Below are 27,944 nucleotides of genomic sequence, written 5' to 3'. Positions count from 1 at the left end.
TAACGAGTTTGAAAAGGCAACTTTCGAGGCCAGGTCTGCGTAGTTGAGCCTCCACGCAATAGATGGCAGCACTATTGACACAGTTACTGGCCGAGCGCTTGGAAGCTATTTCATCACAGCAAGCATGGTTGTCGTGCCGTACCGACTGCGGCCAGCACACCATCTTCAAAAGCACACATCTCGGCGTCAGTCAAACACAAGCCTCCCGCCAGTGTTGGTGTATTAGAGTGTACCACCCGGGGACTGCAGGAGCCGGGATTGCCAGCACGTGGAGGCGGCCGCAGCGTCGGGCAGAGCAGGCAAACAGCGGTGACGAGGTGGGGCCACGAGCTAACACCGGCACCGCAGCCTCCAGCCGCACGGCCGCGCGCTCACCTGGCGGGCCACGGGCCAGGGCCCGACTAAGCTGGAACAGCTGGGCGAACTGGAGCCCGCAAAACGTGGCCAGGGATGACTGCACATGTCACAATGCATTCCGTGTCAGATCCTGCACATTTAAGACTATAGATACAGATAACACGGACACGGGTGGCGCGGTGAGACGAACAGATGCCCAGGAAATGAAACGATGCGTGTCATTGATATTATATATGTCCCTAGCAGATGACACCTGGCATGTCAAGATGACTCGATGCGACCGCAATGCCGGCAATGGCTCCGCAAATCAGAGCTTTGCACCCACGGGAGGTATTGTGTGCTACGTGTGAGCGATTCGTTTTGATTATCAATCACCATGAAAGCGAATGACACCAGGAGTCACGGAACATCCGTCGAAACAATTAGCAAACAGAGGCGGTACTCAAACGACCGCTCGGGACCGCCTGAGACATCGAGATCACTGCATTTATCGCATCAAAGACGCGGCAGGAGGCTTCCCGTTCCGGGGAAGTGAAGTACTTCCATAGAGCACCTCACCTTTGAATTGTCGCACACGATTGTCCCAATTGTCCCTCCACGAACACATGTTCTTTTAAAAACAGCGGGCTGGTTTCTCAACCCCGGGGTCCAACTTGAGTTTTAGCAAATGCGTCGCCTTTTTTATTCCTGGCTTCGCCCACAGCGCGTGAGAACGTTTGTGTGCACACTCGCGATATCACTCTAGCGCAGCGAGGGCAGGACGGGCCAGCGCACTAAATATCGATGGTCGAGTGAGGCGTGTTTAAGTTCTCTGAACACGTAATTGCAAACTGAATAGTAACTATTGGAACCGGCTCAACTAAAAACAAACACCGTACAGCATGTGATGTTATGAGAAACTGCGGTAGCAAGAGCGTCCGTAACAAGACATTCCTCCTCAACATGATATTGGTATCATAAACGAAATCAAATCAGGAGCAGGAAAATGAATACCCTTGGGAGTACGGTCGCAAATAATGCAATAAGAGGAGCTCTTCGTTCAGCAGGCCAAAGAATGATGCCAGCCGCTGGGGAGCGAGACCGTTTCTAGCCGCAATACGCAGCCGGCCGGCCGAGAGCGGAGATGACCGGCCGCTATTTCCGAGACGAGCTGACGTCTGCAGTGCAGTTCATACCCAACGACGCCGTGCTGGTGCGAAAAACACGAAGTGCCGTGTCGCTCACCAACGGAGGCCACATTGACCGTGGGCCTTGTTGCCTGGCAGCGACCCTCTAGGAGTCCAGAGCCAGGCGGTAACATTGACATGCCCCAAAACACTCGTGATGAAATGCGAACAACAAATCGGTGATTCTCCGCATCACAGTCGCACATTACTCAAAGTCTGCGACCCCCTCGCAACCAGATCGTTAATTACATGAAATCAACTATGCACACAGTACCAGGTACGCATTTTCACGAATCCGACATCAATGCATGTCAAGATGTTATGACGCATCTAAAAATTTACGCCTTATGCAGATGCACTGTTTAAGTCTCTGAAGAGGGTGGCACAAGAAGAAAACAAAATACTAAATAAGGCAAAATGTCGCTGGCCACTACGCGTATGAGATTTCAGGGAGCTAAATACGTTTCCATGGAGTCGTCCTGCTAGTTGCCTTTGAAGGTTCTTCTATATTTCAAACAGTTCGTCTATATTTGTTTAACAGTTTGCCATTTTTAACCACTAAGAAAAAATCAAACCATTGAACATCGTCTTGTTTGGGTTAAAATGTCTGAATGTGGGCATAACAGGTTTAACTCCTTGTTATGGAGCTGCAGCGACCGCTGGGCCATGGTGGCGATAAGGGACCACGGCGTTACATCAATGTGAACCCGAGCTCAAACGGAGGAGCCAAAAATGATAACTACTCGGCTGCTGCGCCCGGCGAAGCACGCGATTTTGAAAATGCTCATCGAATTCTTTTTGGACATTCTATGGTGCCTCATTAAGCAAGCCATGTCAACACACTCAGTGACAAAAGAAAAAAGATATTGCTACCACCCGCTATGGACCACTGCACGCGGTGCCGTGCCGGGCTCTGTCATGTTCTCAGTGCCGCGACCTTCACTGCATGTGACACACCCCGCTCTCCCGCCGCCGCAGCGTTCCATTCTTCCGTTTGGAACCGCCGACCTGGATCTTCTGGTTCGGCGGCGGGCACGGGTCGAACGGCGTGCACACGAAGAACGTCTCCATCAGGCCCTTCCCCTTGATCTCCGTCGGGCCGCGTGGCTCCAGGATGAACTCGTTGCTCTTCTCCGCTTCTAGCTTCCTGAAGGAGCGAATGGTCAGGACGCGCTATTGGTTCCAGTAAACCTTCTCAGCGGACGTGAGCCGCATTTGGTGGGCGTTTGTACGGCATGAGCGCATACGGTCAGAACTATTAATGGCTTATCGCCGCCACGTCCAACTTTAATGAAGTCCAACTGACAGCAGCTAGCTTTACGGCTGTCTGGCCTGCCCGGCATGGCAAGGTGCCCTCCTGCCGCATGTCACCGGCCATACCAGGCTTCGAGGTGAGATGCAGCCTATCACGAATGGCCTCACAAACGTAATTTGACGCAGCGGCGAGGGACATGTATTTTGCTGCTCCGACATGCAGGGGTCTCGTTACTATTCCGGCTGCCATCGTCTGTATTACTAGAGCAAAGTACATCTGGTGAGGCGAATGTGCACACAACCAAGCGGTGTCTAGGTCGATACGCAAATTGTCAGCCAATGAAAATTCAAAACAAAGACAAAAAACAGCAAACGGCAGGTGCACCGCGATCACCCACGTCTACGGCAATAACTAAGACACGTGCGAACCACCCAAAGAAACAGCTGTGTGCAGCCAGCGGGAACAGTCGAACGGGGGCCACGCACCGTTTACAGTTGGCGCTGATGTGGATGCGACCGGGCACGCCGTGCGACTCCATCCGGCTGGCCACGTTCACCGTGTCACCGAACAGGCAGTAGCGGGGCATCTTCTGGCCCACCACGCCGGCCACGGCCGGGCCCGTGTGCACGCCCACCCGGATCTGCCGGCGGGCAGCGGACGGCCAGGTCACGGCAGGCGCCGCCGGTCGCCGCCGAACACAGCCGGCCGGCGGGGTGCCCGGCGACGCCCATATTGCAGGCCGGATTCCAGAAGCGTCGAGCGGTGGCAGCTGTTCTAAGAGAATCAGTCGCGTGGCACAGGTGAAAAGGCCGTGATCAATCACGTGAGACGCAGTCCGGCAGTCCCAATTTGTATTAGGCCTCAAACTCTGCAAGGAATGCAGATGTTACTCACGTTGAAATATATTTGTGCTTTATATCAGGATCTGTTGCGGTAAAGTGACTGCCATCCTTAAATTGCAGGCATTAGCACTTATTGCTCACAGAGCCTAGAACAAAAAACTAAGTTCAGAATGGGCTACCATGCTGCCTGGGAGCAATATCCACGTAACGGCACGAACATTGCACGCACAGCATTGACAAAAATGTGATTGAAGGCCTCAAATGAAAAATACGCAGCGGTACCAACCGAAAGCATGGCACAAACAGTCCTGTTGAAAAGTCGGATAAATCACGGGTGAATAATCGGTGTCGAGAGACAAGACCGCGCATCGGCAATTTAAAAAGGTGGTGATGACAAGTCAGGACTCTCACAGACTCCTAACGCTCCTGGGGTATCTCATCTGAGATGAGAGCCCAGGGAAATAAGTCGAGCGGCCCGCTAGCAAGGCTGTTTGTTCGTCCGAGCAAATAGCCAAAAAATGTTCTGTGAAGAGCGCCAAACATATTAAAAAGACTTTAACCGGCTTTGCTGCAGTGATGTGGTAGTCACCAAAGGCGCATCTCGAACGTTGTTTGGGTAGAAATGGAGGTGAGAGCGTCAACTTAAGGGGCCCATGTCCAAAAAGTATCTTTATTAAAGAAAATCCGGACCTTCTTTCCTTTTATTTCAAGGAGTGTTCAAATACATACTGCTGCTAGAACAAGCCGCTTATATTTTTTCAAGGTCCAGAAACGTGTTATGCTTCGCTTGACTGACCGTCTTGAGGAGGGCATGACCCACTTTCACGCTAGATCAGTCCCTGGTCATCACTAACCTGGGTCGACCCTCCTGCAGTATATCACTGACCTGGACCGGCTCTCCTGCAGTGTACCGCTGACCTGGACCGGCTCTCCAGTCAAGGGGTGAGCCACCTCGCGTGCCAGTCGGACCATGTCGATTGCCTGGCCTACCACGCGCGTGGCGTGGTCCGGCGCCCGTGTGGGGATCGGCGCAGTGTACCGCTGACCTGGACCGGCTCTCCTGCAGTGTACCGCTGAACTGGGCCAGCTCTCCTGCAGTGTACCGCTGACCTGGACCGGCTCTCCTGCAGTGTACTGCTGACCTGGACCGGCTCTCCTGCAGTGTACCGTTGACCTGGATCGGCTCTCCCGCAGTTTACCACTGACCTGGACCGGTTCTCCAGTCAAGGGGTGAGCCACCTCGCGTGCCAGTCGGACCATGTCGATTGCCTGGCCTACCACGCGCGTGGCGTGGTCCGGCGCCCGTGTGGGGATCCCGCCCACCACCATGTACGCGTCGCCGATCGTCTCCACCTGCGGACGCAGCGTCGCCGACTCAGGCGTGTAGCGGACTGATGTCCGGTACGGAAGGTCACGAGTTCAAACCCCGCCAGCGACTGATGCAGCGAGGTTTTTCCAAAGAAAACCTGTGAAAAGCCGTCCATCAGCCTTAGACCTTGCTGGGTTCAACTGCTGGTTTCGCACATCACTAGGTGGTAGTTAATTTAATACCTGCTGACATCTGCATGCTTCTAAGAACACAAGCGATCACAGTCTGACGATCCAGATGTGGAATTTATTGGTTTCGAAGAATGCTGAATATTGCTTATCTGCACTTACAACCAGGAACAGTGCCACCCCACCAGCCTTCAAGCGTCCTATGTGTCACGAGGAGGAAACAAATGACTGAGACAAAAGTGCAACATTACACGCTTATTTACTGTCCAGTGCAAACAAGTGAAGCTGGGAGCACTTCTTGTAGATTCCATTCAAGCGTCGGAAACAAATCCAGCTTTCGCAAGCCAGTGTTCACAATTCGTTTCCAAATTATATGTTAGGATCATGCTGTGACGATACTTGGGATTTGTGGCTGGGGACCAATTAAAAGTCTTCGCGTGTCAAGTCAAGTCAGAGCCTCAGAGCCAAGATCTTCCGGCCTGACGAACGCTTGCTCCGACGAACTTTTGTCCTTATGAACTTGTTTCCTGACAATCTTTTGGATGCGAACATTTTCCCTACTGAACTGTGTCAATGCAAACATTTCCATGCGCACCTTATACCACACGCACATTTTTTACGAACAATTACGCACATGTTTTAAGCATACCTATTTTTCCATACACAATTACGCCATAAAACCAGGTCGAGATGCTGCAGGGTTCAAACATACGTGAGCACTTAAACTAAAAAAATGACAAAACTGTCGTGAAAGATATTTGCACATATATTGCTGGTCAAAGCAGAGTTAACAACGTTTGGTAGCCATCAAAACAGACCGATCTGTGTCGGGGTGCGGCGGGCGTGAGGTATGACGAACAGAGTTCGGGTACGAACCAATCGAGGCTACGCACGCGAGGCAAAACAACTGACAAGATCTGAGGATAGTCACTCTTGGAAGATGCTTCTCAGAAAGAGGCTATCTATTGAGAAATAGAGAGAGAGAGAGAGAGTAGAGAGAGAAGAGAGAGAGAGAGAGGAGAGAGAGAGAGAGAGAGAGAGAGAGAGAGATAGAGAGAGAGAGAGAGAGAGAGAGAGAGAGAAGGAGAGAGAGAGAGAGAGAGAGAGAGAGAGAGAGAGAGAGAGAGAGAAAGAAAGAGAGAGAGAGAGAGAAGGGGAGGGAGAGAGAGAGAGAGAGAGAGAGAGAGAGAGGGAGAGAGAGAGAGAGAGAGAGAGAGAGAGAGAGAGAGAGAGAGAGAGAGAGAGAGAGAGAGAGAGAGAGAGAGAGAGATAGCCTCTGAGAAAGAGGCTATCTATCTACTCGCATATTGAAAGATATGCGAGTAACTAAGCAGATAAGAAACCCATGATGCACTTGATTGACCTACACTGTGTGGGGAGCGGTCAATATTGAAATCTACCCCGTTTGCATAAAAACGCAGCTATAACAACCCTTCCGTCAAATTTTGATACGTTGGTATCACTTTCGAAAGACCGATTGAGGAAGCCAAAAGCTCCATTTCACATATTTTGCTGGAGACATATGGAGCGAAGGTTAGCAGGCAAGGTTAGTAGGCATACCCTCCTAATTTCACAGATCATCCAGTTCTGTTGCATCGGTGAAATCGCGTGAGCTGCTAAGTGCATTTGCGAGGAACATTACTGACGTAAATAAGGCGCTAGTAATGACCTTATTCCTCAGAGGAAAACCAGAAGAATAAAGATATAGATGCGTTGATATTTCGGCAACATGTCTTTAATCGAGACGAAAAGCAAAAGTTCTTAAGTCCTTTCTGCTAATGGTTTTGATATATGCTTACTGCCAAAATATCCACGCAGCTATGTCTCCATTGTCCTGGTTTTTCTCCGAACAATACGGGCATTACTACTGTCTTATATATTGATGAAATATTTGATTAGGGCGATAGTATATCTTAGAAGCATCATGAACGTTTTATATTTTGTCGAACTTGTCGAATTTTCACGTAATCGGTGTACAGCGGGAAGCTGGATTCAATTTTGAGCAAAATACTGTTAATGCACGGTGAAAGGAGAGCCAACAGTTGTCCTACCGCGTCGACGACACCGCTCTGACGCATAGCGGATAGATACGAGACAAGCCATTGTAATGTAAGTTTTCTCAAATGGTTGGAATAGTTCAGCGCATGGACGAACAGTGCAAGGTTGATACTTTTGACAAAAACAGTTGTTTTTCAAAACAGCTGCGACAGTTGATTGGTCGGTTGCAATAGCATCTGTCTGGTGTTCGTCTGGTATAGCCTCCCATGCAGACTTAAACTTACATTCAGTAAGATGATGCTGCACTAACATCTGCTTGTGGAATGCAAACGGTTGTGGAATGAATATTGACATGGATGAGCGTACAGCACAGGATAGACGTGACGACACAGCCCATGATAGAGCGCACAACACAGAAAAGATGGGGCTACACAGCTCATGACGCAGCTCGCTTCAGTATAGTCCCTTAGGAGGGAAGCAGGGGAGTTAGCCATGCAATTTGTCGCTTTTCTCGGAAAGTGTTGTAATGTCTGTTCGTTCCCGTCTCCTTGGGAAGACACCGCGCCAGAACTCGTAGGGAGATTACACAGCTTGGTGAGGGGAACGGCTGACACGTCAGAGCACTTTGTCGACCGCACGGACAATGACACTGTCAGCTCTGAGCCGGTGTTGTTAAGGCCGACTTTTCTAAAGCGGCTCGCACGACTACCTTGGTGACGCGGTTTGCTCAGCATGTCGACTGGGAGAGCGGCGCATCTTGGAGGTTTCGCACGCAAGGATTCAACAAATTCGTAGCGATTGTATAACTGCACGCAGTAGCGAAAGCCACGTGCTCTTCACTTAGACGAACGTCTCGTGCCGTTACTCGACACGAGAGTCCGCTCGGAATAAAAGAAAAAACGATCGCGATGTGCCTACAGTACATCCTACAGTATGTTTTCCAACTGGAAGTGAGGTATTTCCAGGAGCCTGGAGGGACTCATAAAGATACTGATATTACCGGTTTACTGCCACGAAGTTTGCCATGCTCAAGCAGCCCACAAATACTGCCATAGATACAGCCGCGAGGTACCATGTTAATGCAAGCAGATTATGACCTAGTTCTCGTTCCTCGACCGCCAGAGTTCATGGGAACTCGTCGGCCGACGCCCGTCAACTCTCTTCCGAGTCTAGCGGTCTGGCGGGGGGGGGGGGGGGGGGCGACAGTACACGGACGTATGCAGGGGCAAACTGGAACATACCTTGCCGGAAAGGCAACGTGACAATGAACAGGATATTCGCCTTTTTAGCTTTGACTTCCGGGAGAATCGTGCCGGCTTTGTACTCTGGTTCTCTTCAGAATGTAAAGGTTCTGAGTTCCGTTTGATGGGCCCGCAGTTTTACGTGAATGGGTGGCACACCGGCAGATCCGCGTGAAGCTGCCTAGATAACAGCTAGACGAAATCCATGCTCATCAGTTTTAATAGGTCACCAACAACAAGAATATAATACAGCAACTTTTACAGCTTTTTTTGTTTTAACGTGCCCGAGGTAATTCCACTAACCCAGGTCAGGCCCGAGGTCTAAAACTATCAGCTCGAGGGCCTGCTGTGTGAGGTGGTGTATGGTGCTCATTTGGAGTTGATTTATAACAGGGGCCGCAGCAAACATTTTCCATGAACTTCTTAAGGCCAGAACAGGTCACTGACATAAGACAACGCAGGTCGACCTTTTTTGGGGGGTGGGGAACATACCAACCAGGAAATTTTCTTTTTAAGCCAAACCTTTTGAATGGATAAATTTCTGGCTCACGCTAAGCAGTACTTGGTTGCGTGAGCCCTGACCCCTTCTATCCGATTGCGAAATGACAGGTCAACCGCAAAATTAATTGTCGACGCATTCATGCCTGGCGTTGGTGGCCACGATTTCCAAATATAACGGCCGTCAACTGGCTCTTAATCAATGATACGCTGAGTACGATGACGCAATGAAATAATGGCGTGTTGATAAACATTTCGTTATACAAAGCCGGAATGCAGGTCACTTGCGCCGGCCGCAGGAAAACTGCCATACTGAGCCAGACATGGGCGCCACGCGTAATTGTTCCGGAAAAAAATACGCCGCTGTTGGCAAAAATGTACTGCAAAGCTACCAACTTGCAGCAGCTTTCTTGCTGTGCAATCAGGCAAGCACTGATGTAAACACAAAATCGGAAGGCCTGATAAATACGCCTTAAGCACAGAAGTTCCATGCCTGCAGAAACAGGTGCTGTCGGCATACCAGTAAGAAGACAGCACAAACGCGAGTCAGGGAGCTGCAGAATAACAAAGCTAGCAGTTATTGATTGGCATAACCTCGGCCTTTGACCTCTGTGTTTCAGATAATGTACGGTGGAAGGATCTTTGAGGTTCTTGGGCACAGGCGTAATCACAACTCTGAGAATCGCAGGGATGTTTATCCCTTTAGAGGTGAGACCGGAATCTAGGCGAGACAGCCTAAACCGAAAACTCTATTTGAAATAACAAGCTTTTTAAAAAAGCATTCTACAGGCATTATTGAGGGAAAGCACACAATCACTACGCATGGCACGGCAAGCAGAAGACGGGTGGTGGAGGATAGGTGCCAACAGAACAGAAAAAGACAGATTAGCGCTCGAGGCAGGATGAGAGGGGACAAGGTAGAACAGCGTAGAGGAGAAGATACCACGACGGGCATGATATGACAGAGCAGAATAGCAGTCGTCATTGAGACTTCATGACGCCCTCAGCTACTGAGGTTATATGGCGTCACCAGCCTCTCACCCTGTCGGGAAGGGCGGGCGTCGCAGGGAGTCAAACATCGCACCGCGCCTGGTTTCCCAGACGTGCGGTGGTTTACACAGACGCGCTGACCACTACACGATCGGTGCCCTGGGGTAGAAAAGCAAGTCAGGACAGGAATAGAAATTATATGATAGGAAAGGACAGAAAAGAAAAGGTCGCACAGTACAGCGGAGCACATGATGAGGATGCGTAGCAGATGTCTGACTGCCTGCGTGATAGTTAATAATAGTGGAGATCTCGCTCGTGCCAGTTTTCCTCACGGATGCCAAATAGGGTCAAAATAGGGTCAAAATCTTGTCAAACACAGCTTCAATTTTCTGCTCACTTACATGCACGAACACGCACACCACAACGTTCACGCTCACAACCAACAGCGGTCTTATGTCTTCGGGGCCGGAGATAGTGAGAACCTACACGGTCACCAATGGCACGGTTTATATGCCGTGCGCGTCGGAAATAATTCATGGTCCTAGAGTTCAGAAACGACGTGATAGTTAACCAATGAGAAACAAGTACGACGTCGTCCGATGGTCGCCTAAACCAATCAAAAAGTAGGTTATCGCCATGTGATCCCAGAACTATCTGATGCAGCTAGCAGATGTTAAAACGGTGAAGACGACTGTTTAAAGGAAGTATCGAATGCCATTTCGGAAGGCAAGCATGGTTCAGGCTCCGATGGAACAGATGGCATGTGGCGAGAAAGCTCTTTCCCAGGAGATTTAGATGCCTTTTAGTGCCTTTCCCGTCCTAGATGATTCTAGAAAATCAATGTTTCTAGACATCTAAAGGTTTATATAATTCTGGAGATACTGCCGAGAAATATTACTTTGTTGCAGGATAGACAAAAGGAAAGTCATTGAAATAAACCGAGAAAAGATGTTTCTTACTCCGACTGCAATAAGAAACTCGGACCTTTTAATCCCCCTTCCTCTTCTTTCCACCCAGCACCGGCCAGTGTTGTCATCATCGCTTCACATGTGACATCGCTTCACATTTCACTTCACTTTGTCCGTTCCGGTGGCTTAGATGGTTAAAGCGCCTGCCTTCCGACGCAGCCACCCGTGGCAGGGTGAGCTTGAGTCAATTTAGGGCGCTCGCTATTTGCTCTTGACAAGTATGGCCTGCGGCCGGTGGCAGCGGTCGTGCTCAAGGTCAGTTGACGTCAGAGGGCAGGACGGACCGTGCCGAACATTGCGGCACGTTAAGCTTTCGCCACTGAATTCTGCCGTTTCCTGGAATTGCGCGATCGGATGGTGGGGGTCAGGGCTCACACAGCAAGCACTGCTTAGCGTGAGCGCTGATCCCAGAAATCCATCCATTCAAAGGGTTCGGATCAAATTTATAAAAAAACTTCACATCGCTTCGCATGCACCTCTGTGTTTCCCTGCATGTGAAACACTTGACGGCGATCTACGACCAGTGGTGGATCCAAAGGGGGGGGGGGGACCATAAGGCATTGCCCCTCATCCTTGGGCCTCCTACGACCTTGTGGTGTAGGGACACCGAAACCCTCTTTTTCAGTCCGCATAGTCTTCATTTTCAAGGCACACCAAACTTCAGGGGCACCTCAAACGGTCCAAAATCTTGAAGTTTTAACATTCTAGTAGCAGACCAATAGCTTCTAGAATAGAGCCCAGAATTCAGCCCAGAACGCGGGTTATTCACCACTTCCGTGCTGTCTTTCAAGTTACCGGCCATACGCGCAGTGCGTAGGCACGTAATAAACCAACAACCTCAAGCTGCACTGGGTAATTTCCTATCCAGTAATATTCCCTTCCCCGTATTTACACCCCAGCCTCCCCAACCTTGCGAAGAAAGCGGGCAAATCTATCGAAAATCACGTTTGATGGCGTACTTTTGAGGTGGGTCCCGTCCCTCTAGCTGTTCAGTCCCCCGCCAACTCATCTGGCCAAACACGCCCTTGTGACGTTATCTGCATCGAGTGATGTCACGAATGCTGTGACGTCTTATGGTGCGTACTATACGCACTCAAGCATCAACGCAAATGCCTCACACATGAGGTTTCTCCCCCTCCCTCACTGGACTATGATTAAAGAACGGATCATATCTGTGGAGAAACCTATTTGCTGGTAATTGCGGTTATTTTGTACCGTTCGGTTTACCTTCACCGACTACATTTGTGAAACTACAGCCATATAGTCTATGCAGATTTGTTTTCGATGATTCACTTAGTAATAACTGTGTGCTATTTTGTCTCTACTCTCTTCGTTGTTCCTCACCATAATTAATTGTGAAAGGCAAGAACGCATTTCATGTTAAGCTCCAAGCAGTTAGTTTGAGGGAATCCGGTGGTAGTAATTTTACCAGAGTCGCACACTCGAAAGCGTTTAAAGTTTGACGTTTGCCATTCGCTCACCTCGCTCAGCATGGTTGCCTTCTGAACTCCGAGTTGGCTCCAAGAACTCTAACGACTACGTTGCCACCGCGCTGTCACGTTGTTATTATATGGCCTTGGCTATTACCCGATGTGCATCCGTAGTGGCGTATGGTGCGTAAGCTTGGTGTTTATCGGACCAGGCAGTCCAGCGAGAAAATTTTTATCATTATGTATCCTGGCAGCGATTTTTTTCCGCCAGTAGCTTCTTCACATACATCGGGATTAAAACGAGATGAACAGCGCGTGCGGCCGACCTGAGCGGAAGGCTCAGACCGGCGGCTGCGTTCCTGCGGCGGCCAGATGATCGCTACTTGACAGCCTGCCAGTGTGTGTGTAGGGGAGGGGGGGGGGGGGGGGGGGCAGAGCAGAGGGGTCGTATAAGGCGTCGCAAAGAGCGCCCGCCCCGCTATCCCACTGAAAGACATATAAACCTTATGGAAAAGTGCCAAGCAATTCAGCTAAACGTTGAGCTTTATATAGTGACGCCAACATCTCCCGCGTGAGGCCTGCCCGCCTCTGAAGCGAACATGGCTCGGGGCGCGGCCGTTTTTTTCACGGAGTCCCGTGGCGGTCTAAGGTACGAGCCACCGTAGCCCCGCAGCCGGCCGGCTGTCACGCTTCGGTTATGCAGTGCACAAAATGTTGGTATCGTTTCCTCAGGGAGGTTTAATCAGCATGCTATGTTTTCGCTGATGTTTCCCTCCTGTGACGCACCAGGCTTTACTGTGATGCCATGCGACCGGAGGGCTAAAAATCAGGGCATTCGCGACCTGCTTTCGCACTCTCAGCGATAGTCCGGGAAGTTGTGACGACAAGGCGTGGATGGCTCGCTAATCGTGGGTCTCATGCTTGTCAGCGGTCTTCTATTTGTAAGACATGTAACCGCTGCACGCTTCTCAGCTATGTATCATGCTTGTACTTCAGTTAACGATACCCAGGCCGTCCACACGAGGAGCTCTGATGGGGGCATACGGGTCAGATACGACAAGCTTGACAGGTCAGTATTTTCCATCGATCTAGATCAAACGAGGCTCCGGAAAGCCATGACCCCTACATGCCAGCAGGACCTCAGTCAGCGGACGTCTACAGCCCGCCGACCCGCGTGCGATGGCCGCTAGCAACACTCTCTGACCGAGCCGGCCCAGTTCAATAGGAGCGCATCAATGGCCGGCTCGGCAACGTCCTTGGCGACAGAGGAACATATTAACTGGATCACAGCGAAAGTTAGACACGTGGTGAGGTCAAGAGGTACGGCGCTCGCAATGAATAGGGCTGTGATTACAGCCAACTCTTGCGAATCAACTCCTTCGACTTCGAAGAATGTGCCGGGGAGCCGAGTTTACGAACAGCACTGTGTAAACACGGGAAGGAACCAGACTTTGACAAGGAGCTAGAATCGCTTTTGAACTAGGGTGGGAGTGAAACATTTCATCGCAAAAAGACTGTGCGGGGGTGAAAAAATCAGTTCACAAAACATGGAGTTTATGAGCTCGTGCCTGATGCTTCAGCAAACAAAGACATCTATTTCAGGTTGGCATGGACGTAATATCAGAAACCTGACAAAACTGTTTTGCTTTTTTAACATCTTAGGCCATTCAAGTGAAACAGAATACATTAAAGCTTAGTAATTTCATGGCAGCGTATTGAGCATACAAAGCTATTAATACCGATGATTTCATGATGCACTTTGCACTTCCCTTCCACAGCACTTATAACACAAAACAGAGCAAAGGAATTCAATAACAAAATAACAACAGAAAATTAAACAAGCATAAAACAGTCAAACAATAAGACCTTGGACTCATCCACAGCTCACCACCAAGTCATACACAATATACATACCTCTGGCATCTGTTAAGATGGGGTCAGGGAAAAAAATTGGCATTGTTTCTTACAAAATACCAACGTCTTTTTCCATGAAAGTAGCCTAACAATGCCTAGCCTAAAGTGGCCTTACTTTATATGATCTTGTCTACCCTATCTGTATCACAGCAGCAGTTGTGAGTTACTGATTCTTGCACAATTCCTGTTGCCACTTGCCATGCACTTGCCCAACTTAACCTAACTTAGACTAGCCCATATGTTGGACATCATCTCAACTCACCTTTCTGTTGACAGCAGCACTTGTGATAAAAACATGATAACGCTGATTTTTGACTGCTTTCAACTTGCGTTTTTATTGTTAATTTGTGAATGCTTGTTGACATCAGACAAAGTTGACAACACACAAATTAAAACACTTTAAATCACTTTGAACAACTTATTTTGATTGTCATGGTTAACCTATGTCAGGGGCAATAATGGATATGCTTCACAAAACAATCTGTCTTTTCCAAAAGTAGCATAGCTTTTAGATGACCGTGCGAGTATTGCTGCTTGCCTTTTCAGCAGCAGCAAGGGCGTCTATTTAGGCTTGTTTATTCATATTCAATGACAAAGTTTGAGATGTTGGCTTCACATTTTAAATGCGATGGTCTGACTACTTGTTACATACTAATATTCAACTCAGATTATAATCACTATGCAGCTTAGAGTATCCCTGTGTTAAAAATATAGTGCGTATTTACAGAACAAGGATTTGCCAGTCATCAAACCATGACAACTATAAAAAATATGGTTGAAGCAGACGTGAGGGACCACTTCAAGAAATTTGGGGCAAATAGTCAAAAATAAATAAGCTCATTGCATGCCTTGTGGCATCATAATTTGTCTTCTGACAAAACTCGATTGATTGAAACAGAAAATGGCTAGCTCTGGTCATCAATCATGTGTTGAAAGCAGGTGAGGTAAGCATTTACTTGGTCCACAGGAGATTTACTGACTTCTTCCTGCTCCCCCAAGACAAAAAGTCAGTACCTTTTGCATGGTCTGTTGGCAGACAGAGTCATCCCACTCCCCCTCCCCCCTCCCCCCAATATAAGTATAAATCATGCCCACCAACCTGCGAGTTTAAAAGGTGCAGCAAGTAAAAGGTTTGCGTGGCAAATGTCTCCAGAGGGCAGAACTTCGCCGTCAAACACTTTTGTATGAGCTGCGTCAGGTCTGTCCCCAAAGCTCTATACGGCAACATCAGGATAGCCTCCTCAGGTAGCCTGGTGAGTTAGACACTCGAAAGGCTTAGATTTATCATTATTGAGCGCCGCCATGAACCAAGAATACGGTTAACCAAGCGTTTAACTGGGCAAAAATGGCGGTAAAAATAAGTTCCGTGTTTCATGTTGTCTGCTTCATTACCAGTGATTTGTTCACTCTTGGGTGCATTTCAAACATGTTTGGGCAGCTGGCGCATTAATCCAAGTTATGTATCAAATACGCACAAGTTCGCAATTGGCGTATGTTGCAGAGAAATTGGTCAACATTTCAAGCAACAGATAGTAACCCTCTAAAGGCAATCGAAAGGGAAGGAAGATAAAGTGGTATCACACTCGTATGATACCAGGAAAAACAAAAGTCGTTAAATAAATATAAAAACCAATACTTTTCTGGCAAAATGTTGTAATCAGCTGATTTGACTTAAAATCTGTTAACATGAGTGCTCAATGGTGATATTCATCTTGCAAATTAAATTTAGAACACGTTTCTTGAATTTTTCACTCCTGCATTTCGGGAGTGATGCAATATAGTGGTCAAGATTCCTCGGGAAAAAAGAAATACGTGGAATAAAATTATCTATTTAGCCTTGCTGGTGTTTGCACTAGGCTCTGCTTTCGTGGCGTGGTGGAGAGACCAAAAAATAGGGAATGCGTGAAAATCTTGCATGTGGCACACAGCTGCCGATTGTGATGCATTTTGTAAACAAACCAAACTTAATGCGTGCAAGCAGCTGGAGTCGTTTGGGTTCTTGGGCTTGGAGGTACCTGGCGCCTTCACTCTGTGCATACATAGACATGATTCAGACGTAGGTGAGGCAGGACATAGCCATAGGTGTCCAGGTTCTGTGGAACCTCGTTTATGCTTGGTGGTTTCAAGCGAGCTCGGTTTTGGATGACATCTGGAAACCTCAGAAAGGGAAATAGGCGGGTTGGCATGTGCGATTAGACAATGTCAGGCAGGAGTGAAAAATTCACATACAATATGGGGAAAAGGAGTGAAATATTCCTCCTCATAGGGTGTTGCCTTACACCCAAAGTTGGCCATTCTGGGACACTGGACTTTGATGCTATTTAAAGGTCGCGTCTGGGAAACCAGAGGTACCGGGTTCGATTCCCCGCAGTACCCGCCATTCCTGCTGGAGTGAGAGGCAGGCGACCCCATAACGCCTCGCAGCCGAGTGTGTTGTTAATCCCCAGTGGCAATGGCAAGACATGACATTTGAAACCAGTTTACTTGGAAAATGAGTCACAATCTGTGCTCAACATTTTGAATACTAATTCCAGAACGCTTCATTTCAAAGCGTATCGCTAATGCGAAGAATGCTGAAAAACAAAGCACGTGGATTTGCGTTTAGAATGGAAGAATAAAAATGCCTTACACCAATACAAATAGCATGTTCACTTTTGTGTTAGTATTCATCTTCGTGTTATTCCACCCTGGTAGACGTGCAGATGATGTGCGAACAATCTATATCAGCGTTGTGCAGCATTTGTTCAAGAGAACCAGACCTGCTTAGGAGTCCACAGACTCAGTGGGTAACGCAGTGGGACAGCCGTGGAGGTGGCTACATGCACTTCCTTTTATAAGATTTGTCTTGAAGCTTTGTGCCTTACAATGCTGCTTACAAACGTTCTGACACGCCAAATTTTGTCAACATCCTCAAATTTTGGCCTCAGCGCCTATTTTCGAGATCTGGTATTGCTGCAAATAACACTGCTCACCGCGTATCCCACAGTGACACACTGCACGCCCTCCCATCCCCCCTCCCCCACCCCAGCCTTCTTTGCACACTCATTTGTTCTCGGTAGCCGCATAAATCTCGCTCGTCCGTTAAGCCCAGTCACTTAAGTAACGCGGCCGGACCTGAGCAAATATGCGATAGAATGTTCAGTGAATGCGGTAGTGCTTTGGCTTATCCAATCATGCAAATACTTATTAGTCATTGAGTTTTGACAAGTATCCGAGGGCTGGCGCAACGCCAATGCGGTACTGATATTGAAGAAAGGATTAAAAAGTGTCAGCAACTACAGGCTTGTCAGTCTTTTCTCACCGGGATGTAAAATCTCAGGTATCCATAAAGGCCAGCGTTGAGTGACACTTAGAAAGGCATCAATTAATGCATAGTTGTCAGCGTCATTTTCTTTCTGTTAGGTCCTGTTTGGCAAATTTCTTGGAGTTCTTAGAGCATGCTACTAGTCAGGTAGATAAAGGCGATAGCTTAGGTGCTATTTATCTAGATTTTAGTATGGTGTTTCATAAGATGCTACACCAGTGTGTCTTATATCACTTAAAATCGTATGGCATTGATAGAAAAATGATTGGCTGGGTAGGGGTTTGGCTGCAAGACAGGAAGCAAAGAGTGGTGCTCAAAGGTGCTAAATCTCAGTGGGAGCTAGTAGAGAGTGGGATGCCACAGGGACTGGTGTTGGGCCCTTTGCTCTTTATTATTTGTGTCAATAATATTGAGATAGGATTAGAAAAAGGCGTTTCAATTTACTGACGATGTTGAATTGAAGGGGTTTTGAAAAATATTGGCGATGTGAAACTTGACTTAGGCAAATCGGTGAGCTGGGCTTCCCTGTGGGGGATGCCATTTAACTATGTTAAGTGTGGGGTGGTGCATTTGGGTAATTCCGGTATTGAGGGACAGCTATAAAATGGGAGGCTAGCAGCTCGTCCAGACAGAGAAAGCAAATTATTTAGGGTTTATAATTTCTAAGGATTTAAAGGCTGAAAAGCAATGTGTGGCTGCTAGGAGCGGGGCGCTTCGGATGCTGAGACTTATTAACAGGAACGTTCATTACAAGAGAAGGAATTATTTCAAAATGTTGAATTTAGCTCATGTCCGATCAAACCCAAAGTATTAAGCACAGGTTTGGTCCTCATGCTGCTAAAGGATGCAGATAGGCTGGAGCGAGCACAGCGAAAAGCAGTCAGCATGAAAAATGACGTTGGCAACTTAGAATGCAACGATAGGCTCAGGACTTAGATTTGTGTTCACTGAAATAACGTAGACTTAGAAAGGATCTAATAGAGGTACTCAAGATTGAAGACAAGGTAAATTTACAAGGAGCGCTGGAAATTAGGCCGAGACTTTGAGGAAATTAGTTTCACTTAGCAGAAGGAAGGAGAAGAATCATGAAGGGGCAGATTTCATTTAGTCAAAGAGTTCTGAATCATTGGATTGGACTGCCTACCGAAGCTGTAGAAAGTCCCTCTCTAGCAATGTCTGAAATCTTTTGGACAAGTTCTATCGATCTGAATGCCTCATTCTAACTTCAGGTGGGTCAGATGGTAAGATTAGTGTCAAGGATGGGTGCGGCACCTGGGGTAGGCCAGCCTCGATGGGCCCGAGTGGCTCTTTTTTAGCCTGATGTACTTATGCCTTAGATCCTTTGAATACTGCCGCTGGCCGTGTCTCTTACAATGCCACACTGGACGCGAACCCTGCCTCCCCCCCCCCCCCTCCCCCCTTTTCCGTCCCTCAGCCCACCTTGTACACGCAGTTGCTCTCGGTGGCCGCATCGAACCGCGTGTACATTTCGTTGAGCAGCATCACAATCTGATGGGGCTCGCACTTGGAGGCTATCACCGTGAATGTCACGATGTCGCTGAACAAAACTGTAACGACACAGAACCACAGGTCAGCAGATCCCCGCAGGCAGCAGCAGGTCATCGAAACAGCTGCTCCGAACACGCACTGGGACCACTTCGGCGCAGGCACTCAGCAGGGCGCTCTGATCGGACCTCCATGTAATGGGCCGACATGCAGGCCTATCCTCACATCGCCTTCAGATGGTGGGGAGGGATGAGAGTCTCCTGGAGAAGAATCTGAGTAGCCCACCAAATGGGCTTTTACCACGTGCCATAGACTCGTGATAGAGGACTTGGTTACAGTGAAAGGCGTAGTCGGTAATTCATCGCAGTGATAGGGGGACATTAAGGAGACCTGTTGATTGCAAAAGTGAACAGGGCATATTTCAGAACACTTACCCAACGGAAGTAAGCGCGTTGACCAAAGGAAGGAGAGGTGAATGAAAGCCCATAGGTTTCATTCGTTATATATGAGACACTTTGGACAGATGTGAACGATATTATTGCGTGTAAACCACGCGGTTTTTTCTCCTGGTGAATACAAATTGATCAACTCGACTAATCCATACCATTCGGGAGACCACTTCGAACATTCCCAGCTTCCTGAAGTTACACATGCGGATTGGCAACGCCCTAAAGGAGGGCGATAAACCTGCGACTGGAGAGAGACTTTGAGCGGCTTGGGAGGCATTACCTTCCCCAGATGGCATATTAAGATATAGCCTGCATTAAAACGAAAACGAGAGAAGCTGTGCAAAAGTGCACTGGCTGCTAACCGGTTGCACTGATGACCGCATCACACGTCTCGCCTCTCGTCTGGTCTACCATTTGGGCGGCGCTGTTCGCTTGTATCTAAGAAGACCGTGAGGCATGTAATGATGTGAAAAATAAAGCTACCAGGCAATTATGGTCGTAGATTGCGTCATTCTGGAACTAAACACAGCCCTTTTGACCAGTTTGGGTCAAGCCAAATGCTGAAATGGAACGGATTGCTTAACACGGGATCGGGTGGGGAGTCAAATTGCCCCCCCCCCCGCCCCAAAGGTTTTTCCAGAATGGTTTCTGAACGGCGCAGCACAGCCGCGCTAAATTTTGCCTATCTGTAGAAAATTGAATAGCAGATCGCTTAACATCAAAAATTGAGATGTACCTTGCATGGTCGCTGAAATATGGCAGGTCAAAGTCGGACCATGGTTTCAGCGAAGGCAATTTCTAGGGAATCTTCCAATCTGACACAGTAACGGAGTGTTTGACGAAGCCATACATCTCTGAGATACTTTCTTAGGCACTGCAAACATTGAATGAGCAAATTACCTTGACCTATGGTCAGGTATGAAGGTCAGGCCAAGGTCACAACCAGCCTGATTTATTACTATAGGGCTTGCTGTATGGGACAGTTTGTGGTGCTCATTTCGAATTAATTGACGGCAGGAGCCGCATTACACATATTTCATTGACTTCTTAGAGGTCATAAAAGGTCATTGACCTGAGATGACCCTGGTCGACATTTTGTTTTATGAACATACTGCCTAGCGTAATCTTTGTCGCTTATTCAAATGCAAAACTCAGAGCAGTCTCGTATTATTTTGGTTACCATCATCTTCAAAACGTCAAACAAGGTCACTGATCTCAAATGGGCTTTTGACATTTTGCTTGGAAACAGTTTCCTAGGTTCTGGGCGCACTTTGGTGACCAACCTAGAATTTTACCTTGTTTGACCTTATTTGACCTAAAGGTCATGACCTAGGAAGCTCAAACGTTGACTTAAATGAGTTCACGTACAAGTCAAGAAACCCTGCAAATTTGGTGTCTCTGGCTTTCTTAGTTCCCGAGATCTCAGAGGGGTCAAACTGACCGCCCACCCGAGCGAAGGGTATCTAGCCGGCCACCCGGGCGCGTGTTAATGTTATCATTGCCTGGGCATATATTTTAATTGGCTCACATACCAAAAGGGAAGCCATGCAGGTGGTCAATGTGGAACCGTTTGGAGGCATTGATTAATCTTATACCGCTGGAGAGCAATGACATGTTTGCGTATGATTACTTTCAAACTTTCAAACGCGCCGATGTCCGCGCGTCAGTGCGAATGCTGATAATTGCAAAACCCGGAAAGTCACGGAGAATCTGGGAATTCACGGACGTTCTGCCAACGGCAACAGCGCTTCCGCCCATTCGTAGCACGAGGACTGCAGGCATAGAGACTTAACATCGCACGCGGCTGTACCGATGAAGCTGGGCGTCGTATGGCTGCGACGTGTCGGCAGCCGTCGTGGTCTGAGTCGACGCAAAAATTCGCCACATAGGTCCCATCTCAAATTACACATTCCAGCAGCCTATAAGCCTGAGGGGATGTGCTCAAACGCAGCGCGGAGCCGTGGAAGAAGCCGACCAACCGCTCGCGCGCCGGCTCTGGTGGGCTTCCGCGGCGGCTCCTGCTGCTGACGCGCTGGAGTGTCGGGCTGCAGAGTCCGCAGCATACAACACGTCACGGACTGGATCAATCCACGGATTGTGGATCAATCCACGGGCCGCGGCATACAACACGTCACGGACTGGATCAATCCACGGATTGTGGATCCATCCGCAGACCGGATTGGACCGCATCAGATATTTCCATCAACACGTGGATTAGGGCCGTCCTTGTACAAAATACATTAGTTTTGGTCTAACCTGACAGCGGACCGAAACCAAATAAAGTGCACCAATGTAGTGAATGAACTCATATGCCCTACGGAGACTGCCGGCTCCGCGACACAACTTACATTGGAATGGTCACAACATCCCTATTACGACGCATGAATTTGTACCTGCAGGTGGGAGCGCCGGACCAACAATGTGCGAAATCCAAACCAAAAACTGCTACGCTCTGACCTGACAGAAAACACGCTGATTCTCAAATCATGTCCAAACAAACACCGTCAACAAGTTCTTGAAGACATCCTCAGCAGAGAAAAAATGCCTGACTTAAAAAACAGCTTAGGTCGTGTCATCACTTTGGACCTTTTAAGTCACCCAATGGCATTAGGGTGATTCGATGTTTTTACCTTTCCGTGGTGTCAAACTGGCTGGAAAAATTGATGTGTGTCTGTCTGTATGCGTTTGTATGCGTTTCTTGTGTGTTTGCAGGGGTTTCTCTCTCCCTCTCTCTGTCTCTCGCTCTCTTTCTCTCCCTCACCCTTTCTCGTTCTCTCTTCTCTTGCTCCTCTTCTCTCATCTCTTCTCTCTCTCTCTATCTCTCTCTACAATGCTCTTATCTTCTCTCTTCTCTCTTCCTCTCTCGTATCTCGGATCTCTCTCAGATTCTCTCTCTCTCTGCTCTCTCGCTCTCTCTCTCTCACTCTCTCTCTTCTCTCTCTCTCTCTTCTCTCTCTCTCTTCTTTCAATCTTGACTGAGAGCCACCGAGCAGAAGTCTGCTGCGGAGCATGTGCTCTGGCCTGCGAACTTCTGGCCTAAACCTGTGTACCAACTCCCGCATAGACGTTCGGACTTTTGGATCAGTAATGTTGGAATCATCTGCACAAAATCCATCTGGAGAGAGACGTCGATCTTTGACAGTTCTAAGAACCTGTCGGAGAGCAAGCTGCGGAGCCGGATCAGGCGCGTCAGCTGTCAGACCTCTGTGACTGCGGCAGTCACTGCACGCCTCCCGAAGCCAGCAGCGCCACTCAGCCAGCGGCATGACAGTGTGATTGGAAGCAGGGCATATTTTAACATGTTAACTTGCAGCAAAAATCCTCGCCACCAACCGCCAAATCCCCCTCATAAACCACGACATCCTGCCCAGTGAAAACTTTGTTCGGCCAGCAGCTCACATCCGACTGGGTCTTCAATACGCTTCAGGCAGAGATTGCGGGGAACCTACAACTGTGGTGAGGCGTCTGTGCATAGCTAGAAACATAAGCAAAATAGAAAACGGAAAATGAGCACACAGGTGCTCTTAAACGTCGAAAGGATATCACATTGTACCCTCTCAACTATGAGTGGCGTAAACAAGAGCAACTGAGATGGGGGGGATTGTTTTGATCTATAGGCGTTCGTCATATTTGTGAAGATTCTTGGGATTTCATTCTGAGCAGCTCAACTTCAAAGACCGTTGCGATCGCAAGTAAAATAAATGAAACCGTACAAAAGACGGTGAATTCGGTTCACGTGCCCACCTAAAAGAAAGCATTTTCCTAAAATGCTTGCACACTCAGATCCCTTATCTATCTGTAAATTGTTCTCTGTCTCTGCCCTCTGTCTGTGATTGGAGATAAAAACAACTCTCAACACGGTGAAATTTGGCGGAGACAAGGAGTTTTTTGCCGGAAAAAAGCCATTTGCCGGGGGCAAAAGGAAGAACACGTAGATTATAAACATCGTGACGGGCCAATAAGCTTATTTTTTTTAATTTTGGTTGCTGGCTCACCAATCCAGAACGTAGCCTTTGGGATAAGGTTAATGCTGCCAAGCGAGCCAAGTCCTAAAAATTGTTTGAACTTTTGTTCGGAAGTCATCAGATAGGACTTATCACACCAGGCCAAAAAAACAAACGAATTAGGGGCCTGCAAAGATGCTCATCGTGTAATAAACCGTCCCAATGTCTGGGTGTCGAATAAGATATAGACCGCCTGTCCCGTGTTCATCACAAGCATAATGCCAAAACTTTAAAGGCGATTATCGAGGCTGTGTAGTGATGGCATAAATGCAGCTTATAATTTTTGTCCCCAGCATTCTTGCTGTGCTTTTCGGCAACTGGATCATCTGTCCCTTTACTCGCTCCCGCTCTCCTTAACTGACTTATCCTTCCATCTCCGGCACGCCGCCTGCGTTCTTCGACATCTTGTGCCTGTTTTTCGGTCCCGCGGCAGCACACTGCTGTTAATTAGGCTAAATCATGGCTGACGCAAGAGTTCATCCGCAGAAAATGACGACAATGCCAGCAAAAAACGCGCCGCAAGGAAAACACTTTTATCTTGATTCACTTTTCCACGGAAAATGCATGTTAAGTGCATCAAGTTGCTAATAAAGTCTTCTAGCGGACTGGTCCTTCAAGCTTCGGTGCCTTATGAATACGCATTCACATCAAATGGACTGTTGAGCTTTATTTGAGGGAAAAGGGTTTTATTAATAATGCAAATTACAGTCTCTCATTACTGCCACCAACGGTCACAAAGTTGTTACCAAAGGTCACTTTTACGGAACAAAGAACGCGGTGGGTGATTGGTAAGCTACTACAACGTGGAAGGGAAATCACTCTCCGAATCTGCATTGCCATGGATATCGACTGGGACCCAAATACAGCCAGAAAACAGAAGGTTTGTCTTATAAAAAAGTTTGCAAACGTTTTTGATGGCGCTTCTTGCACTTTTGTGCACGCCACTCGCAGAGTAGAGGACGATAACATAAAAGTACGGTGTTCTAGACGCTAAAGAACCTAACTCCTAGCATAATATCTCATCCGTTATACTCTAATGCTAGCACGCACGCACGCAAACACGCACAGACACACACACACGCACACACGCACACGCACGTATGTATATATATATATATATATATATATATTTATTTATATATATATATATGCTAAAACTTAATGACAGGATGGGGTAGACAAATTTCAATGCTTTTATGCAGCTCTCCACGTCTTTATGCAGCATTAGCAGAAAAGACTGACTATTCCTTCCCGTTGTCATCTGCTCAGTCATCCTACGAACATGTCCGACACTCGCGGAGCTGCCCAACGCCCACAAACAAAACTTCCACCCTTGAGGTCAGCATAACCATCACGAAAAGCGCAGTATTGCTGTTGAGGTAGGCATGTGAACAGAGCCCTGCCAAATGCCGGGTTCCGTGTGCGCCACAGCTGTGGGACGGCCGGATGGTCCCCAGGACGGTCCACTGGAGACTGGCAGCTGCCAGTGAGCCGTCTGAAAGCGAGCCTGGTGTCAGACAGGCGGCGCCGGCGCCGCTCTCGGCTCACTTGTGGCGCTCTCGAACGCCTCCTGCACGTGACTGCCGCCCTTCAGCTTGTGCGCCACCTCGGGCGGCAGCATGCTGTGCAGCAGCCGGTCCGTCTTCTCCTTCTCCCGCTCCAGCGCGGCGGCCGTCCGCTTCAGCTCGGCCGTTGTCGCCTCCAGCCGCTGCCTTCAGTTGGAATCAGAGCCAGAGTCAGCCACGGCCGAATGTGACGTAGAGCCTCCATCAGCGACAAAGTCACGAGTGTTGTCGGCTGCAGAGCGAAAGTTAGTGACCGATTTGTGGTGATATTCGTCGAAAGATTCAGAGGCAGAGTCGGCGAAGACTGCATTGAAGATACGGAGAGCCCGAGTCATGGTCTTGAGCGGCGGTAGTGAAAATGTTTGACAGGGTTCAGTAGCGGCTGGCCACTTACGACTGAGCATATGTTCGTCACCGACAACAGAACAGGCCTGGTGCGGGTTCAGTCGTCCAGGACAGAACAGGCTCCACAGAAAGTCAGTCAGGAACAGAATCCCAAAGGAATTTGACGGACCACGAATGCAGCAACAGAATGCGCCGACCTGTGCCGAATGTGAGAGCAGTGTAAACAGATAACGTGGCGCAGCTCGGATATCACTCAGACCAGAAGAAACGCCACCGCCACGACGTGAATAAATGATTTGAGGCTTCTGGAAATGGTTTGGACGCTTATGGAATATGCACATAAGCTGTGTATCGAGCTGCGTTGAATGCCAGGCGCTTACAGAACATGCACTTAAGCTAGGTGTCGAGCAGTGTTGAACGCCAGACGCTTATAGAACATGCACTTAAGCTAGGTATCAAACAGCGTTGAATGCCAGACACTTATAGAACATGCGCTTAAGCCAGGTATCAAACAGTATTGAATGCTGAAGATTGCCTAAACGGCGGTTCTGAACCAAAAGCTCATAAAAACAGGACCTGAACTCCAATTCAATGGTGAGGGTGAATACTACGCCAATTGCCCACTAAATACTACGCCAATTGCGTACTAGATCTGAGGCTAATTAGAACAGCGCTGGAAGCTGAAGCCAATTGAAACTGTGATTAAAACGGAAGTGTGAGCGTCATGCTCCTTTAAACGATGAAGACTCAGATTAAATCTGGCAGATCCTAGCCAGAGGTGAGTGAGGTGTCTCCACCCAGAGGCAAATCAATACGGCGCCTGAGCTGATATAATTTCCACATACAGCTGGACTCAAATTCGGTGTTTGCGGCGTCGATTACGTCTTTTTCATGCTCGTATATAGTGGTCCCTGCTGTGCAGATAGCAAATCAAGAATGGTATTGGATGTGATCATTTTGGTTGATATTATCCGTGCTTGGCACAACAACATAGCACGGTTCTATAAGTGAAGACACTACAGAAGGCAAACATTTCGTATGCGGTCCGTCTAATGTTGTAAATGCCCAAGCAGTTTGATTAGCGTTTCTATAGAACCTTGGATATTGGACATATATTTCTATGGAAAAGCCTACTAATTTAAGTCCATTGTCATGGTTTGGTATGGCCTAAGTTTTTGGCAAAACATGTGGAAATCGCCCTGTTCCCATGTTGAGCATGACATGCAACTACTAGCGGATAATCATCACATCGCTGCGAGATAAACCAGACATCCTTATTTCAGCCTCTTTTACTTCAGGGTCATTTCGAAGAAGCATTGGACGTTTGCCAAATCAGCACCTGCTGAGAGCGATGACGCAAGTAAGGCATAGAACCGGCTGGGCCGCCTGCCGGACGAAGAATAAGCAAAGAGACCGATAATTAATGACCCGATCTTCAAGCTCCAACGAGGTACGAGTTTCCCGAAACACTCGCCTCCCAAGCTTAGAAAATGAACTGCTTCAATCATCGGGGTCGCTTGATGGGCTGATCATGTCATATCGAAAAACACATAGATTGCTTCGTGCAAACTGTACACACTTTACGTTGGGGGCAATCTACATCGAACCCAAGCATGCGAAACACACACCAGCTGTATCGACAACAGTAAACGAATGTCGTGTGTCCCTCTTGCGAGGACACATATCGTTCAGTGCCCCCAGGCAAAGGCCTGTCCTGTTGATGGGCAGAGTCAAGGTCAACCCCGCGCGGTCCTGTCCTGCTGGGTGGACAGAGTCAACGTCAACCCCTGCACGGTCCTGTCCTGCTGGGTGGGCAGGGTCAAGGTCAACCCCGCGCGGTCCTGTCCTGCTGGGTGGACAGAGTCAACGTCAACCCCTGCACGGTCCTGTCCTGCTGGGTGGGCAGAGTCAACGTCAACCCCTGCACGGTCCTGTCCCGCTGGGAAGGCAGAGTTACAGTCAGCTCGCTTACATGAGGTCAAACTCTGTACTCCGCTGATGCTTCAGCAGGATCAGTTCTCGAGTTGAGTCGGAGCGCGGGATGTCGGAGATCTTCAGTGAACGGTCGGCCAGCTCCTTTAGACTGTTAACCATCGGGTTCCCCAAGAAGAGCACCAGATCATTCACCAGGAATACCAGCTCGCCTGGGGACAGACTATAGTTCTATGGAACTGCACATTCTCATACTTTTGCTCTAAATACTTTATGTTAGTCGGAGTCAGCCAAACATGCCGCAATAAACCGCTATGATCGAAGGGCATGACTACGTTTGACACATAAAAGCATTACGTTTTAAAACCATTGGGTACGGATGAAGATAGCTGTCAATTTCCTTGCGTGTATCACAGACACCCAGTCTATGTGCCGAATTTCAGTAACGTTGACATGTGCGAGGCAGCTTAAAGTTATGGAAGCTCTACTTACCTGCTGGAAGCTCTGGGTACATTCATCGCCCTGGACGTCCATAGCGCATCGGAACGAAGCTAGAGCTAGCTACCGCCAGCGTCTAGCCTTAGCTGATTCAGAGGAGTCATATTTTTGTGAAGGCTTCCCCCCCCCGCCCCAGCTGATCGCCAGGAGTTGAAACCTTAAGTACCAGGCCACCCTAAAGTTAT

At 48.4% G+C, this 27,944-nt stretch overlaps 1 protein-coding gene across 2 annotated transcripts in view; it reads right to left on the bottom strand.

Moving 5' to 3' along the window:
- Nucleotides 1–213: 213 nt before the first annotated feature.
- Nucleotides 214–27,944, bottom strand: part of LOC119114333 (soluble guanylate cyclase gcy-35) — a 113,982-nt gene continuing 86,251 nt past the window's right edge. The window contains exons 10-15 of one of the 2 annotated variants that reach the window (XM_037238529.1): nucleotides 27,302–27,473; nucleotides 24,968–25,131; nucleotides 18,901–19,028; nucleotides 4,827–4,973; nucleotides 3,264–3,418; nucleotides 214–2,670 (exon numbers count right to left, since the gene is read on the bottom strand). In XM_037238529.1, coding sequence (XP_037094424.1) covers nucleotides 2,463–2,670; nucleotides 3,264–3,418; nucleotides 4,827–4,973; nucleotides 18,901–19,028; nucleotides 24,968–25,131; nucleotides 27,302–27,473 — 974 coding nt within the window. In that variant the 3' untranslated portion in view covers nucleotides 214–2,462. The remainder of the gene's footprint in view (nucleotides 2,671–3,263; nucleotides 3,419–4,826; nucleotides 4,974–18,900; nucleotides 19,029–24,967; nucleotides 25,132–27,301; nucleotides 27,474–27,944) is intronic. The other variant, XM_037238530.1, reaches the window with a different exon arrangement.

The sequence above is a fragment of the Pollicipes pollicipes genome, unplaced genomic scaffold (assembly GCF_011947565.3).
Source record: "Pollicipes pollicipes isolate AB1234 unplaced genomic scaffold, Ppol_2.1 Scaffold_7262;HRSCAF=8765_pilon_pilon_pilon, whole genome shotgun sequence".
In the NCBI taxonomy this organism is placed as follows: Eukaryota; Metazoa; Arthropoda; class Thecostraca; order Pollicipedomorpha; family Pollicipedidae; genus Pollicipes; species Pollicipes pollicipes.
Note: the sequence above shows the minus strand (reverse complement) of the source record. Positions and strands in the feature narration are given on the sequence as shown.